This window comes from Drosophila mojavensis, unplaced genomic scaffold (genome assembly GCF_018153725.1).
Source record: "Drosophila mojavensis isolate 15081-1352.22 unplaced genomic scaffold, ASM1815372v1 contig_16, whole genome shotgun sequence".
NCBI classification, from domain to species: domain Eukaryota; kingdom Metazoa; phylum Arthropoda; class Insecta; order Diptera; family Drosophilidae; genus Drosophila; species Drosophila mojavensis.
Genome location: NW_025318693.1, coordinates 6,630,067 through 6,646,592, shown reverse-complemented (window position 1 = coordinate 6,646,592; position 16,526 = coordinate 6,630,067). Strand labels below are relative to the sequence as shown.

Here is a 16,526-nt window from a genome sequence, read left to right as displayed (position 1 = left end):
AGACGTGACTAAAGCTCAAACAAAACTTTTGGCAAACAAAATTTGTCATATTTTTTATATCATTGATAACAGAGAATGGGAACTTTTATTTTTGTTTTCAAAGAAATTTCAAATTGACATTCGATAAGCGGAAAAAATTTCACTGAATCACTTATGAGCTGACGGCATTATTTTTAAATACAATTCTAGCTCTAGCAAGTGTCTGTACATTAACTCTAGAAGTCTGCAGTATAATGAATTTATTTTTAAAACATTCGAAAGTAATCTAATCAATTGAGAGATACCAAAAATTCCTTTGTTTTTATTGCATTGAGTTTTTTGGATAACAGAGGGGGAGGAGCAGTGAAAGAATGCGCCTAGATGGACCAAGCACAGCGAGAGTGATATTCCTGCTCTTAGATCTCAAAATTCTTCAAAAAGGAAACTTCCTCCCACTAGAAAAGATTGACTCAATATTGAGATCATCATACACCCGATTTTAACCCTTTATACGGCCTTGTTGCATATCTGCAACATACCGTTTAAATTGAGTTATTTCGCAATGGGTATCAAGAAAGTGGTATAGCAAATTTTTTTGTAAGTCAGAAATATGTGTTTTTTCGATTTTTGTAGCTGGTCGCACTTGTCCACATGTCTTGCCATACAAATATTAAAATTTCCCGCCAATTTAGTGAATTGTGTATATGGTGTCCAAATCAATTTTATATTTGCAAATTTTTCTAATAACAAAAATTTTTAATTTGCGAACAACTACTTTTTAAATAAGGTAACTATATTAATAATGCGTTTGTAATCAAGTTTTTGGGTTTGTTGTTGTGTATTGTGAGTAACTCTTGAATATCGGTATGTTGCAGATATGCAACAAAGTACTATTAGGACTTCTTTTTTGCACTCTCAATTTTGTTGCATTTATGCAACATACCATTTATTTGCTTATGTTTTATATGTCACTATATAATTCTTTTATTGTTTTGTGTCATTATGTGTTGCTATGAATTTATTTTGGATTGTCTTATGTGTTTTATGTTCTTCTTTGAGGCCGACCTACACATACTTATATTTTTGTAGACAGTATTTCTTACTTAGGAATAATGTCCGCAAGGGGATTGACACCTTCGAAAATCGCAAGATTTTTTAATAGTTTGGAGAGCGAGGACGAATTCGAGTTTTCTGCCAATGAAAAAAGTGATTTCGAGCCAGACAAAGAAGAATTGGATGGTACGGATGAGGACAAGCCTCATAAATGGGGATATAGAATTTATGTTCTTAGCGGTCAATCAGGCTTCTGCTATAAGTTTGAGATAGATTCAGGAAATGAAAACAAAGTTTTGCCTAACGAACCAGATCTAGGTGCGGCATCAAACTGTGTTGTTAGAATGGTCAGAGAAGTGCCCAGGCATCTGAACTTTCGAATTTATTTTGACAATTTTTTCAATTCATTGCCCATTTTGAAATACTTAGCGGATGAAGGAATTTTAGCTTTGGGTACTATTCGAAGAAAAAGAATTCAAAATAACAAAACAATTGATAATATTAATTTGAAGAAGCATCCAAGTGGTACGTCTGTAGAATATGTCGCTGATTTTGACGGAGTTGACATATCAGTAACATCATGGGTGGATAATAAAGTCGTATCATTGGCATCCAACTATGCTGGAATACTACCAGAGGACAAAGCACGTCGATTCAACAAAGCCAAAAAGGAATACGTAGATATTGACCGACCCTTTGCAGTAGCACAATACAATAGCTATATGGGAGGTGTTGATCTGATCGACAGCATTATTGGAAGATATAAAATTTTACTAAGAAGTAGACGCTGGCAGGTTCGCATTTTTTACCATCTACTCGACTTGACAGTGAGTAATGCTTGGCTTTTGTACAAACGCGTTCACGTGAATGCATCAATCACTAAACTCTTAGGATCTTCCGAGTTTCGGATAAATATTGCAGAGGTGCTAACAAAAATTGATACCAAATCAATAATAGGAAAAAGAAGTTCTATGCTCGAAAACGAATTGCAGCAAAGAAAACAAAGAGGTCCTACGCAACGCGTGCCAAATCGAATGGTACGGCAGGATGAATTTGGACATTGGCCTTTGTGGGGTGAAAAACGAATAAGGTGCAAGTACCCGAAGTGTACGGGATTCTCGCAAGTAATGGGTGGGAAATGTGAAGTGGCCTTATGTTTCAACAAGAGAAACAATTGTTTTAAAAATTTCCACTTAAATTAAAGTTTAATAAATATATTATTAAGATAAATAGTCGTATAGTCATTAAATAAATATAATAATATGTTAAATAGTTTAAGAATATCCAAATTAAATATTACGTTCTTCTAAATACCCAGAGAACTATCAGTAATTTTTTTTCCCCTTAAGCACATCTGTTGCATATCTGCAACAAATCCTTTTTCCTTTATAAAATCGTACTTAATCAAAATTTTGAAAAACGAAAAAAAAGTGTATTTTTTATTTTCAGTTTTCTATCTAATAAAACAAAACGCATCAAAATCGGACGTGGTGCCATATAAAGGGCTAATGAATAAATTTGATTGACTAAATTTTGTCTGGTTGAAGTGTGAACGTATTTCATTACTTGAAACTAATTCATGAAAGATGATCAGAAGCCTTTTGCTATTTTACATATACATAATGTATGTTCAAATTAATCAAACTTTTAAAATAACTCAATTATTCGGATTTGCTTCGAAACACATTGCTGCTGCTCAGACATTTCAATAATTATTTTTAAGGAAAAAAGTGACATTTCTTAAACAAAAACTCTGTAACTTATCCAATGAGGCTCTTACTACCTTAACTGATACCTCTGCCAAATGTTCTTCATCTTCATGCTCTTTTCATTCGTATCTTACGTAGATAAAATTTCACATTCGGTTAGGGATCCTGAAACAACATTATCTTCATTCACTTGAACTACTAACCAGATACTAACCAGATGTGTTATAGATTAGACGTGTAGTAAAATTTTTTTCAACGACAAAAAATTCACTGAGTGCATAAAAATGTATGAACATTGTTTGAAATATAACGAGATTTTTTAGGGGACTCGTGATAACTTTAAATTAATGAGAGGTTAAAAATATCCCATTTTTGAAATGACGAGAGTGGACTGTATTTTCAACAATGACTTACTCTATGTAACTCTCTTTAAATTTAATAATCTTTCGAGCATAGCAGATTAATACATACATAATATAGAACACGAATTTTCAATAACCTAAACTCTCCTAAGCTCTTAATTGATAGTCTGCTCTTGCACCCCAGCACATCTGTCATTGCCCGACATCGTGCGTCTAATCCATTCGCTATAGTAGCGCAAGTCCATGAACACGTCGGGCACACCCTGTGCACAAGGCACTAGGAAGTTGAGTATGCCAACGAGCTGATCCTTATAGACGAGCGGACCACCTGTATCGCCGTGACAGGCGCCAATATTCCGTTCCCGAAAGGCGCACACGTGGCATGCGCCCAGCTGAACGTCCTCGTAGCCATCGAGTCGCGCCTCACACTCTGTCCTCGGTATGTGTTGCTGTTGCACGCGTTGCAGCTGCGTAGGCGTGGCACCGCCCGCCGACTGCGTGCCCCAGCCCGTGAAGAGTAGCTCCGAGCTGCCCTCGGGCCAGGATTCGTTCACCAGCTGCACGGGCTGAGTGAGTGCGTCGAAGGCGATGCTCTCGTTCAGCTGGAGCAGCGCAATGTCGCTGTGATACTTGGGCCGGTCGTAGTTGCAGTGCAGGTAGATGTCCGCAGGATAGTGCACGGCGCCCGGCTCCGAATACCGTGTGCTGCCCATGACCACACGCAGTCGATCCGCCGGCCAGCCACTCACACAGTGCCCCGCCGTGAGTATCCAGCTGGCGGAGATTATGGCCCCGCCGCAGAGATGGCCGCCTGCCAGCGTCTGCAGCGAGATCTGATAGGGCGCATCGCCGGCAGCAGCATTCTGGCCGCCCACAATTGGCTCAGCGGGGCGTGGCAGCAGCAGGATAACCAGAAATAAGAGTGGGAATAGCCAAAGCTTGTATTGTGTCATAGTTGACAGCTAAGAGACGACTGATTGATCGGCACCGGCTTGTTCCATGGCGATAAGGTGGATCGACTGAACATAAGTGCATTCGATATCGACAATTAACTGATTTATGACTACATGTATCAATTAATGGTCAAGCAATAGTCTATATAATAGATGATAAAAGAGTCGACAATATTGATAAATATAGCGGACCTCGATAATATATCCACGAGGTGTATTTGAATAATATCTGGAATTTTTAGTTTTAATTTGTATGAAATTTCGATAATATAGGAACAGACCATGTATATGATAAAAAGTTCATACATAAGAACTAAAATAACTATTATAAGGATATTCAAAGTTAAAAAATATTCCAAGTTCGAGTTAAGGTTAAGAAAAAGGTTTTGTAATTTAATTACTGGTTTGGGAAAAAGTAATATTTTGCTATTAATTTATACCTTAAGCCTTTCATTTCAGAAAAATAAAAAGAGAAAGATTGATAACTTGGAATGTTTGCAATAGTCAATACAGAATATTGACTCATTCTCATTCAACAAAAAATCAATTTTCCGCTCCAGTTGAGTAACTGAAGAGTTGAGAGTCAAAGTCAGCATATCAACCTTTTATATCGAATAAGTAATTACAATATTTAATAGTTTATGCCTCGATAAAAGCTTTTATCATCCTGCAAAATTAACATGCTCCCAATAAAAATCTAGCTTTGTACCAGTTGATAAAGAACGGAAATGGGACCCATAAGAACTGAACTTGGTCAGCACGAAAAACCCAAGTACAAGTCTAAGCATATGCAATGCTCTGGCTATCGCTCGAGCAATCGTAAACGGTCGAAGGCATCCATAAAGTTGCCCTGATAAAGTGCCTGGCGAATAGACCTTCGATAAAACTCTTATAGCATTTTTACATTTCAGTCCGTCTTTGTATGTCCTACGGAAAAGATGAAAATTCTTCACATTTGCCTAATAGTTCTGCTGCTGCAGCAGCATCAGCAGCTGTCTAGAGCCAAGCGGCTGATGGATATGGATGCAACTGGCGGAGCGTCTATGGAAGAGCGCATTGTGGGTGGCCAGACGGCAGAAGTCGGGTATGCCAAGTATCAGGTCTCCCTGCAGCCGGTGCTGGGCTTCCATAATTGCGGCGGTGCCATACTCAACGAGCGGTGGATCATTACGGCGGGCCACTGCGTCGTCAACTTTCCGCCCGAGTTTATAGTTGTGGTCACGGGCACGAATCGCTATGCGGAGCCCGGCGGCGTCTACTACACGGAGGAGGTGCACGTGCACTGCATGTACGACAAGCCCTACATGCACAACGATATCGCTCTGGTGAAGGTTAGCGAGAATATAACCTTCAACGAGCTGACCCAGCCCATTCCACTGCCCGTGGGGCCGCTGCGCGAAGGCGACGAGGTTGTGCTCACCGGCTGGGGGTCGAAGGTGCCGAATGGCGAGGCCAATCCGAATCTACAAAAGGTTTCCATGAACTTTGTCAAGCTCGAGGAGTGCCTGGAAATATTCAATCAGACGGACAACATGGGCGTGGGCCACATTTGCACCTTCTCCAAGGAGGGCGAGGGTGGCTGCCACGGCGACTCGGGCGGGCCGCTCGTCTGCAATGGCTACCTGGTGGGCGTGGTCAACTGGGGCAGACCCTGCGCCAAGGGATTTCCGGATGTGCAGGCCAATGTCTACTACTACTTCGACTGGATACGCAATGTAATCAGCGGCAATGCCCGGTGCACTACATAAGCTCGGCTTGAAATAAAGATTAAATTGTTGTTGGTTTGAATGGAAATCGATTCGCTTTTGTTTTATTTCAATCAGACGCCATAATTGCTCGCATAGCAGTGGCAATCCTTGCAGGAGGATTCCACTTTTGTGCGTGCTATCCAATCGCGATAGTAATACGTCGACGCATAGCTGTCAGGATAGCCAATGGCGCAGGGATGGCCCCAGTTGACTACGCCATAGACGACGCCATCCCAGGCAACTGGGCCACCCGAATCGCCATGGCAGGCGCCCATGCCCTCGTCCGTGAGCGTGCATATGTGTCCGGGCCCGTTGCCCTCATCGCCGCCCATTATCTCCTGACAGGTGGCGTAGTCCACATACGTGAGTGTTGCCTGTTGCAGCCTGTCGCCCGCATCGCGGTAATATTCCGTGGAGCCCCAGCCCGTGAGCAGCAGCTTCGAGCCATTGGCCAGCGGTGCATCTGGCAGCAAGGCGGGCTTCGTGTACTCGTTCCACTTGATTGAATCGTTTAGCCGTATCAGCGCAATGTCGTTGTGATAGTCAGGCGAATTGTAGTTGCAGTGCACCCAATACTCCTTCACAAAGTAGCTGGCATCGGGCTGCATCCAGTGCACGGTGCCAGTCGCAACGCGCAGGTACGGCGGATTATAGCCATAGACACAATGGGCGGCAGTGAGTACGTGGTATTCACCGATGATGACGCCACCGCACATGTGATCCCCGAACATGCTCTGCAGCGAGATCTGATAGGGAGCCAGTCCCAGCTCGGCATCCGTGCCGCCTATGACACGTGAGCCCGTCTCCGGCCGGGAGAATCGCTGTAGCTTCTCGGCGCTAAGCTCTGGCACTCGCTTGCCCTCAGCTGGCATGCTCCAGCTGAGCAGGCACAGGACTATTCCGACTCTTATGAACTCTTTCCACATACTGACAGCTCAATCTGTGAACGCGTATTAAACGCGCCTCTACGGCGTGATTTTCCTTTTATACTCTGCCAAATTTTGACTAGATCATAAATCGCTCTGCATGTTGTCCACTGTCGATATCTAGCCCATAAACTGATATAGACGTGCTCTAATTACGATTTTGTTGAAGGTAATTAATATCGCAGTCGGACACTGCCTTGATGAGTCGACAATGCTGAGAACACGATATAGGTTTAGGCATGTAGACCCTCAAATACCCTAACCAGACGGGACTCACAAGTTTGCTAGCTCCTTCTTTCCGGCCTTCTGTAAAATTGAAAATATTGAAGTGGAAAATTAATTTAGCATACATTTGGGCGTGCCATTTGACGTTGTGGTAAGACGAGTCGGGTCTTTGTCAAGGAATAATTTTGACTATAATGAAGAATAGGCGATGATAGTCCTTAAAGTCTTCTAAACAATGAAACAATAGTGCATTGGAGCAGTACAAATTTGAAGGCTTAAGAGTAGACTAGAAGTATGTAATGGTGCCAATACTATTAATATACATTTAGGCACTCCTGAAACCCCTTTCTGAGAAGACTTAGAAGATGACTGAAAATATATAAATTATCGCCAACTTGATTTGTGATAGCCACACCGTATATATGGTATTTTTGTTTAGATAAAGCTTCCCAATATGAAGCTACTCTGTAAAGATATCATAATATAAAAATCTAAAAGGTTATCTGGGGTAGCCTAATTATCATTTCCATAACTAAAGAAATTTTTGGTTAGCGTTTCTGTTTAGTGCAAAGACATATTTTAAGTGAATACTACAAATTTAAAAATTGGATATAGACGCGTTTAATTAAAATAATATTACACATTTATTCAAAATAAAGAACATGAATTGTTTTAAAATTTTTTTTCATTTACATAAAATTTTTTAAGCCAAGCAATCCTCTTATGAAATAATTATACACTGCAAGAAGTGTGCAATTGAATTTTTCATATTCTCTACAATGAGCAACATTTCCTTATTGAGCTTCAGCGATCCAGTCATAGGTAAGCAACTGTATCGAGTTCACATAAAGATAAAGTGTTTACCAAGTCAGGGGCTAAATACTTCATAAAAGTAAACAAGCCGCAATATCCTAAACACACACATCAGATATTAATTAATAATATTTATGAAGCCACAAAATAAAAACAAACAGCTCGGCAGTCAGCGCCAATGATTGTTCAATGAAAAAAAACTCATAAATTCAAAAGGGAATATCCAATTTTTCCAAGAGAACTTTAAACTGGCCACGAATGCAATTAAAACATGTATTGGGCAATTACATATTATCTAATGTATATCGTATATATATATAGACCGATATAGGCAATGAGTTGTCTCAATTGACGCGCTGCTTGCAACGGGACATGGTGCGGCGTATCCAGTCAGCGTAGTAGACCGTGCTGGCGTGCATATCCGGCTTGCCCACGGCGCACGGGGCGCCCCAGTTCAGCACGCCCACCACTTTGCCCTCCCACGTGAGGGGTCCGCCGGAGTCGCCGTTGCAGGCGCCCTCGCCCTCCTTCGTAAAGGTGCACATATGGCCTATGTCGACTCCATCCGTGTAATCCCAGGCGGCACGGCAGTCGCCGTGATCGATTACAGTTAGGTTGATGGTCTGCAATCGCTCTACGGCTGGAAAATTGAGCTGCGGTGAGCCCCAGCCGGTGAGCGTAACTGTAGCACCGACTGGCGGATACTCTGTACTCAGCTCGGCAATTTGCGTGCGCTCGTTGAACACAATCGACTTATTCAAGTGGAGCAGGCCAATGTCATTCGCATATTCGGCTGGAATGTCGTATAGGCAATGCACGAAGGCCTCGTCCACATAGTGCATCTGCCCGGGCACAAGTCTGTCATTGGTGCCCACCACAATACGCAGCTCGTCGATGGGGAAATCCAGTACACAATGGCCGGCCGTAAGGATCCAGCGCTCATCGATGATCACTCCGCCGCAGATATTGGTTTTCCAGCTAGTTTGTATTGAGACCTGATAAGGCACCGCCCCCTCCTCTGCCTCCTGGCCGCCGACTATGCGATTGCCATATGCCTGTGGATATTTATGATGGATACGCTTAGCCCAGCTGACGTCAATGGAACTGCCCAGCAGCAGACAAAGGCACAGCCAAGACGCGTTCAGTGCAGCCATGGCGATCGACGATGGAAACTACGTGTGAACTGCAATTAATGACCAGCAATGAAAAACTAAAAGTATTTAGTCGAAGCTTTTATATTGGCTAGGTACACTCGGAAAAAAATAGGGCTATCAAATCATATATTTGGAATCTCTTAAATAACGAATTTTTTTTGGCTTAGTAGTAGTATGATCCCTTTCACTATCTATTTAATCCTAGTTTAATCTCATTGCTTAGAGAACAATATAAATTTAATATATTTTCGAAGACTGAAAGCTCAAATTGAAATGCTACAATTCGGGCTTTAGTCAACTCTCCGAGATAAACGAATAATTCTGATTACTATATCTATATACGACAAGAAGTATATGCAATAGGACTGTTATTCAGAAATTTCCATATATGTATGTGTCCATATCCATATCTCGTGATTCAGTTCCTTCAAGTGATTATATATATTAAATAAAATAAATATAGGATATATTGGTCAGGAATATGAATATGATCTATGTATAGACCCAGCAATAATTGCAAAGCATACACCCAATTTGAGCCCACAGTCTGTCCTATTGTTTCTCTCAGTGTAGCCCTTTATTGCACCTGGAAAGTTTTTGACACAGTGGCTATCGCGGAATGCGTGGCTAGAGCAACAAACTGGTCAAATCTTTATGAATGTAAATAAAGTCCATATCAGTTTGCATATCTTTACGATGAGCTGGATAAAACCCGCACGGTAAATGGGCTCAATTGGAGGGTCTATAAACTGGGCGGAGATACCACTGTGGGCTAAATGGACGGGGCGGGGGCCCCGGGTGCAGCACATCATGTCCGCCTGCACCAGGGCCAATTAGTGGACAAAACTTATCGTCCCGCCATTGACCATAAAGAAGTCATAACCAAGCGATAAGCCATAGCCGATGTGTAATTCCAGAGCTGATCGTGAATGAGTTTCAGTTTCAGTTCAATACTTCACATCAATGGCGTCGACTTCGCGATCAGCTTCGCCGCTCAGCGTCTATCTCTGCCTCTGTCTCTGTCTCGCTGCAGAGGGGCTGCGTCTGCGTGGACAGCAGCTGCTGCCAGGCGAGTCAGCCGAGGGGATGCAGCTGCACTCCAATCCGAAACTTATCCAGGGGCGCGTGGTGGGTGGACAGCAGGCACCGATGGGCACTTGGCCCTGGATTGTCTCGCTGCAGAATCAGTTCGGGTTCCCCTTCTGCAGTGGCGTCATTATCGATGACTATTGGATTCTGACCGCCGCCAGCTGCGTGTCTGGCCTGCGTCCACGCAACTTGGTTGCCATAGCGGGCACTGTCAGCTCCTGGAACAACACGGCGCCGGGCTACTATGTGGACCAGATACACGTCCATTGTAACTTTGATAAGCCGCTTTATCACAACGACATTGCGCTGCTGCACTTGTCGGGGGCCATCGAGTACAATGCACATGTGGCCAAGGCAACGCTCTCGGAGATCGATGAGCTGCAGGAGGGCGAGCGTTTAACCTTTGCAGGCTGGGGCACCGAATGGGCCGGTGGCACCAACTCGCAGTACTTGCTGCAGTCGCAGGGCAACTATTTGCCCGTGACCGAGTGCCGCAAGGTGCTGCAAAACGACGACGACGTGGATCTGGGTCATGTGTGCGTCAAGATGGAGGCGGGCAAGGGCGTCTGCCATGGCGACTCCGGCGGACCACTGGTCAACGCCCAGCAGCAGCTGGTGGGCATCGGCAATTGGGGCGTGCCCTGTGGCCTCGGCTATCCGGATGTCTACAGTCGCGTGGCCTTCTACAACGATTGGATACGCACCATCACAATAGGCTGCGGCAAGACTATTGCCTAGGCCATAAGTCCATTATCAGCTCTTGATTTCTAGTTGCCTCAATAAAAGTTATGGGATTTTCATGTATCGAACAACAATTGGTTTTATTCTGATTGATATTAGGCCAACTTTATGGCGGGTCATTAATATCCAAGGCATTACTTAGCTGCTTGCCATTGGGCCAACCTTTAGATCAGTCCACTTTCAACTGAGCTGCTAACATGTCTTACCATATCGGAGTATCGCTCTCCTTGCTAATGCTGCTGCTGTCCTGCTCACAAGGAGCAGATCAGCGACGCTTCTTCCCATCGAGGCCTGCGCCTGACTTCAGTTCTCGCATTGTCGGCGGCGAACAGGTGGCCTTGGGCGCTGCACCCTATCAGGTCTCCGTACAGAATATGTTCGGGTACATACGAATGCATAATAAGTTATATAACATGTAAAGCAAAGCAGATTGTGTGCATCAAGTGGATGTATTGAGAAAGTGAAGTGAATCTAGTGAATTTGAAAAATAATAAAAATAATAATAACAACAATAATACTAATAAATTAATAAATAATAACACATGAATGAAGACCAACCGAAAAATGATAAATTTATTAATAGTAATAAAATACAATAAAATATATAATGCCAATATGGTGAACAGTTTTGACCAATTGTATACTATGATTAAAGTATTGCTATAAATATAAATAATAAATAAATAATTGGATAATATAAATATAAATGATAAAAAAAAAATAATTGGATAAAATATGGGAAAACCTTTCAACTTAGACTTACAATCAAATATACAAGCTCATACACATTAACTCTGAAGCACAGCTTCGAGATAGAACTACATATCCTTGACGGCAAGCCATCATCACGCATCCTAACTAAAATTCTAGTCTAATATTTAGTTTTACTTTGTACAGTAGCAATACAAAATAATCAAAACTAACTAACTTTTTTATAACACTCATTTACCTAAATAAATATTTGGATAACAGCTATATCACTTAACTTAAAAAGATAGGAAGAAGGTTTTCTGAAGTTAACAGCATATCATTTATGTAGTTTATCCGAAACTTTGATGGGTTCTTTTTATAAGCCGAAGTCCATTCAATAGGAAATTTAGGGTATGCTACTATTTATATAAATATATTGTAACAGGCAGATAATATATTTTATGGTGCATTATTCTGGCTGTTACATTTATTACAATGCGGGGATTGAACATGTTAAATACAATGTAGCTTTAATCTGATTTTTATCGACCTTGTCCTTAACCTTATATAACCAAGTAAACCCAAGCAAAGCCCAGCCTAATTGCTCGCCCATCTCTTGCAGCAATCACATGTGTGGCGGCGTCATCATACACGATCAGTACATCCTGACCGCGGCCAGCTGCCTGGCGGGCATGCGCAAGAACAACGTAAAGGTCGTGATGAGCACCAATGAATGGGCAGGTCCAGCCTGGGAGTATTATGTGGAGGATATCATACTGCACTGCAAATTCGATCAGCCGCTGTACCATAATGATATTGCGTTGATCAAGATGCAAACGCTGGTGGCCTACGACGAGGTCACGCAGAACATAACGATCGCCGCCGTAGACGATCTGGTCGAGGGCGAGAAGCTGACAATGACGGGCTGGGGCCTCGACGAGACGACCGGCGAACTTGTCGACAATCTGAAACAACTGGAGCTGACCTATGTGCAGACAGCTCGCTGTAACTCCACCTATTTCCAAACACCCGACCTGGATATCGGACACCTGTGTGCCGTGGGCAAGGTAGGTGCCGGCGCCTGTCACGGCGACCACGGCGGTCCGCTGGTCGATTCCAAGGGTCGTCTCGTGGGCATTGGCAACTGGGGCGTGCCTTGTGGCCACGGCTACCCGGATGTCTTTGCGCGTGTCAGCTACTATCACGACTGGATTCAGAGCACGATCAAGGGCTGTGCTATCAAACTACCGTAAGTCATGTCCGTAATCTTGGCCAGACGTCTGGATGATGGTATCGCTGTAATCATTGGACTCTTGCACCCACATTAACACTTTGCTTCCTTACAATACAATCAATGAAAGAAATGTTTGAAAATTGGTTTTTTTTTTAAATCTTTTCAAATACACTGTGAGACAAATTTGGCTGGCCCTAAAGTTTGACTTTACGAGAATTAGATTTTCCCAATTCACTTAATTTTTATTGGAGAGTTTGCTTGAGATATCTTTAAATGTAATATGATACGAACTATAATATAACCCACTTTTAATCTGTTGCTGATGACATTCATATCAGATAGACAGATAATAGAAACATAACACTTGAATCAGGATAAACCGTATAGTATTGAGTACTCTAAGTAATATATAGTGGAGTCCGATATGACGCTAATCAAATAAGTTATGAATTCGTCATTAATATTGAAGGGAGGAAATTCATTTTACATTTTGAAAAGTTTCAATAGAGTGAATGAATTCCAGTTGAATATGACTAATTTTTTATGCCTCATGAGACTCTGTAAAATGAGCACAAATTCTTATAAGAGGACCATTAAGTAAATGAGTCTTATACTACTTCCAGGCAAAATTCACTAAAAGATATAATTTTCTTGAGGGATTTGAGGTTTATCGATTTAAATTGACAGAATTTGCCTCAACACCAAATTTCATAATATTTTGTTAGCTTTGGGTAATCATTTATATTAATCATTGATTTTGAATCATTTTTTTTATTTTTGGAGTAAACCCAGGACTGCATGACTTATGTGGCAATGATTTGTTAGCTGTCAAGAAATTATTGTTTTTAAATATACATATATGGAATATATTGATCTTTAAACATTTAGCTAATCATGTTGGACTACAATCTTTTGGAGCAGTGTAGAGCAGTAGCTCTACACGCCCGATTGACTTGTGTTTGAGTGGGCAATGATTTAGGAATAATTAAGACAAAGTACATATTATTATTGTTTTTTATTGTCTGCTGTGAAATGGAGAGTTCCGGAGGTGGCGTCTATCGATGACGCGCTAGACGTGTGCGCGACAGAGATTGGCTGTCGCTCAAAGTTCGCTAACGCGGCGTATGAGTAATTTGTTGTCGATTCGCTACCAGTCAACCGACTGATTGGAGGTACTTTTCCGCTTAGCGAGAATTTTGTGCTTATCAACTTGTTGGCTATGGTAATGTCACTTGCGGAACTTACTAGGAATCGAGTCTGAGTCTCTTATCTGAACGATTCGCGTATTCAAAGAAAGCTGACCGCCGATAAGGGCAACAGGTAGCCGACTATAAAAGGAAAACCAGACAGCAGAATCTTCACAATTCGAAATTGAAAGTCGCGTAACGCAAACCCAAACAGAGTGTTAAAATGAAGTTCCTCATCTTGGTCAGCGCATTGCTGATCTTTGCCCAGTGTGGATTCGCACGCCACGTGAGGTTGGCCCGCAAGCTGAGCCGTCAGCTGGATTTGGACGTGGTGCGACCCGAGTCGCGCATCGTTGGTGGCTCAGATGCACCTGAGGGCTGGGCCCCCTACCAGGTCTCCATCATGAACACCTTCGGCGAGCATGTGTGCGGTGGCAGCATCATTGGGGAGCATTGGATACTAACAGCTGCCCATTGCTTGGAATGGTCTATTCAGTATCTGAAGATCGTGACTGGCACCAATGACTACACAAAGCCCGGCGCTGAGCATCTGGTGGATGCGGCCGCGAAGCACAGCAGCCACGACAAGCCAATGTACCACAACGACATCGCACTTATACACACAGCCACGCCCATTGTCTTCAACAATCGCACACAGCCCATCCAATTGGCCAGCAAGCAGAGCTTGAAGACGGGCGATAAGGTCACCCTAAGCGGCTGGGGAAGCCCCCGCGCCTGGGGACGTTATGTAACCCAGCTGCAGAAGATCGATCTGGCCTATTTGGAGCGCGACAGGTGCAGGGCCCAGGTGCGCAATGCCAGCTGGGTGGGCGATGGACACATCTGCAGTTTCACTAAGGAGGGCGAAGGATCCTGCCATGGCGATTCGGGTGGCCCCCTCGTCGATGCGAATCAAACGCTGGTGGGCGTGGTCAACTGGGGCGAAGCCTGTGCTCTGGGCTATCCGGATGTGTATGCCTCGGTGGCCTATTACCTAGACTGGATTAAGAAGACGAAGGTCGAGCTGGAAAAATCCCTTTAGAAGAAGTAGAAGACGTCAAGGCATGTCGAACAAAGCCAACAGGCGAATAGAAGCCAAACCGAACAAAAATGTATATATGTACCTACAAATATAACCAAACCAGAAGACTATAGACCATAAGTCCAAACACTGTAAATTTTTATCACGTATATATCGCATATAAAATATTTATGAACAAATTATGAGCCTATAAAGATGTCCATTATTTCATTATCACTTTATGAACCTGTTTTTGGACAGTTGAAAAGGAACAGCCTATGGAAATTCCGAATGTGCGAATTTTTAAGTCATAAAATTGAAATTGACGACGCATGGCTGATCGTCCAATGAGTCAATTTGTTGTCTATTCTTAGCCAAGTCGGCAGCTGTTAGGCAATCATTGCCTGATAAGCCTACTAAGTAGTTATCATCCAATTTCTAATAAACAATAAAAATATATCAAAAGGTGCCAAAAAAAACAAAAAGAAATAGTTATGCAGACTTTGATTAGAATTCAATTCTTAAAAAGTAATTGCTATTACTTAATAATAATTTTGATTATGCTCAGATTAAAGAGGAATTTGGTAATTCCCCAGTAAATGTTCGTTGTAACATTAATATATTCAGAGATATTCGGATAGAGAGATCTTTCCCAAGTCAGATTCATCTAATTGAATTTTTAGCTGCAAGCACGAATTGCGAACCCAAAGGTCCTGTTGGAAAGGTTTTTTATTATTTATTTGGTACAGCAGTCAAGATGTTGACAGCCCACAATATGGGTTAAGTGCATGCTTCAACTTCAACTTCCAAGTCTCATGACAAATAGCTAATGCAGTCCATTTAGTGGTATCAATTCGAAGGGATCTACCATGAGCTGCTTCAACATGACGTAACTATCAGAAAGGAACCTTATCAACAAGAATTGATATCATCGAGCTGCGCATTAAAAATCAAAAGCCAGAATAATACTTGACAAACTAAGCTTCCTATATGATAATGCTGATTAACATGTTGATAGAGTCCCGAATCAAAAGATTATACAAGAGCTTTAATGGTATATTCCTGCACATTAAAATTAAACATTTTTTCTTAAATATTCATTACGGTGATAGACTTATAGCCCCAGCAAATAGGGAGCTGTGAAGAAGTTAGAAAATTAATAATTCAGGACAAAGGAGTTAGAAGCTGTTCGATTTCAATGAAACATTATTTAGAAGATTATTTTGAAATTCTAAAAAATTTATTGATTTGCAACTAAGAAAAGCTAAGCTGAGTTTCATAAAACTTATGTTTCACTAATACATACTAATACTACTTCGAGAAACAACTGTAGTAGAATCTGGATATAACGACTCCGCTTATAGCGTCCGTACGGCTAATGCGATGAAAATTCTGGCCCCCAGATAAACTTATATGTTCAAACTTAACCATATATGTCTTCCGGGTATAACGACAGTCCCTTGAGTGTCTTTGTAACCGGATACTACTGTTTACTACATGTTTCACAATTAAAATACACTTGGACTACTTATAAAATCTACATGACAATGACACATGAAACCTTCAGCTATTCTATTATGCCAACTTCTACTCAAAATAGCAATCCAAGCACCAAGGTTGACACCCTTTAAATTACTATCTC

General features: G+C 42.0%; 8 protein-coding genes across 8 annotated transcripts; 5 read left to right on the top strand and 3 right to left on the bottom strand.

Annotated features, from left to right (window-relative positions):
• Positions 1-483: 483 nt before the first annotated feature.
• On the top strand, positions 484-2,262 carry LOC122756833 (piggyBac transposable element-derived protein 2-like). Its single transcript, XM_044007457.1, has 2 exons — positions 484-766; positions 1,069-2,262. Exon 2 carries the CDS (start codon positions 1,092-1,094, stop codon positions 2,232-2,234), a length of 1,143 nt encoding a protein of 380 aa, XP_043863392.1. The 5' UTR covers positions 484-766; positions 1,069-1,091; the 3' UTR covers positions 2,235-2,262.
• An 895-nt stretch (positions 2,263-3,157) lies between these two features.
• On the bottom strand, positions 3,158-4,056 carry LOC6573211 (chymotrypsin-2). The gene has a single exon (XM_001999265.3). It carries the CDS (start codon positions 4,054-4,056, stop codon positions 3,259-3,261), a length of 798 nt encoding a protein of 265 aa, XP_001999301.1. The 3' UTR covers positions 3,158-3,258.
• Positions 4,057-4,979: 923 nt separating this feature from the next.
• LOC6573212 (chymotrypsin-2) lies at positions 4,980-5,854 on the top strand. The gene has a single exon (XM_001999266.4). The coding sequence runs from the start codon at positions 4,995-4,997 to the stop codon at positions 5,802-5,804; it is 810 nt and encodes a 269-aa protein (XP_001999302.1). The 5' UTR covers positions 4,980-4,994; the 3' UTR covers positions 5,805-5,854.
• LOC6573213 (chymotrypsin-2) lies at positions 5,835-6,769 on the bottom strand. Its single transcript, XM_001999267.4, has one exon. It carries the CDS (start codon positions 6,728-6,730, stop codon positions 5,876-5,878), a length of 855 nt encoding a protein of 284 aa, XP_001999303.1. The 5' UTR covers positions 6,731-6,769; the 3' UTR covers positions 5,835-5,875.
• A 1,258-nt stretch (positions 6,770-8,027) lies between these two features.
• On the bottom strand, positions 8,028-8,983 carry LOC6573214 (chymotrypsin-1). The gene has a single exon (XM_001999268.4). It carries the CDS (start codon positions 8,920-8,922, stop codon positions 8,113-8,115), a length of 810 nt encoding a protein of 269 aa, XP_001999304.1. The 5' UTR covers positions 8,923-8,983; the 3' UTR covers positions 8,028-8,112.
• An 877-nt stretch (positions 8,984-9,860) lies between these two features.
• Positions 9,861-10,826, top strand: LOC6573215 (chymotrypsin-2). The gene has a single exon (XM_001999269.4). It carries the CDS (start codon positions 9,886-9,888, stop codon positions 10,747-10,749), a length of 864 nt encoding a protein of 287 aa, XP_001999305.1. The 5' UTR covers positions 9,861-9,885; the 3' UTR covers positions 10,750-10,826.
• A 95-nt stretch (positions 10,827-10,921) lies between these two features.
• LOC6573216 (chymotrypsin-2) lies at positions 10,922-12,806 on the top strand. Its single transcript, XM_001999270.4, has 2 exons — positions 10,922-11,134; positions 12,065-12,806. Exons 1-2 carry the CDS (start codon positions 10,950-10,952, stop codon positions 12,693-12,695), a joined length of 816 nt encoding a protein of 271 aa, XP_001999306.1. The 5' UTR covers positions 10,922-10,949; the 3' UTR covers positions 12,696-12,806.
• Positions 12,807-14,030: 1,224 nt separating this feature from the next.
• Positions 14,031-15,087, top strand: LOC6573217 (chymotrypsin-1). The gene has a single exon (XM_001999271.4). It carries the CDS (start codon positions 14,087-14,089, stop codon positions 14,903-14,905), a length of 819 nt encoding a protein of 272 aa, XP_001999307.1. The 5' UTR covers positions 14,031-14,086; the 3' UTR covers positions 14,906-15,087.
• Positions 15,088-16,526: the final 1,439 nt, after the last annotated feature.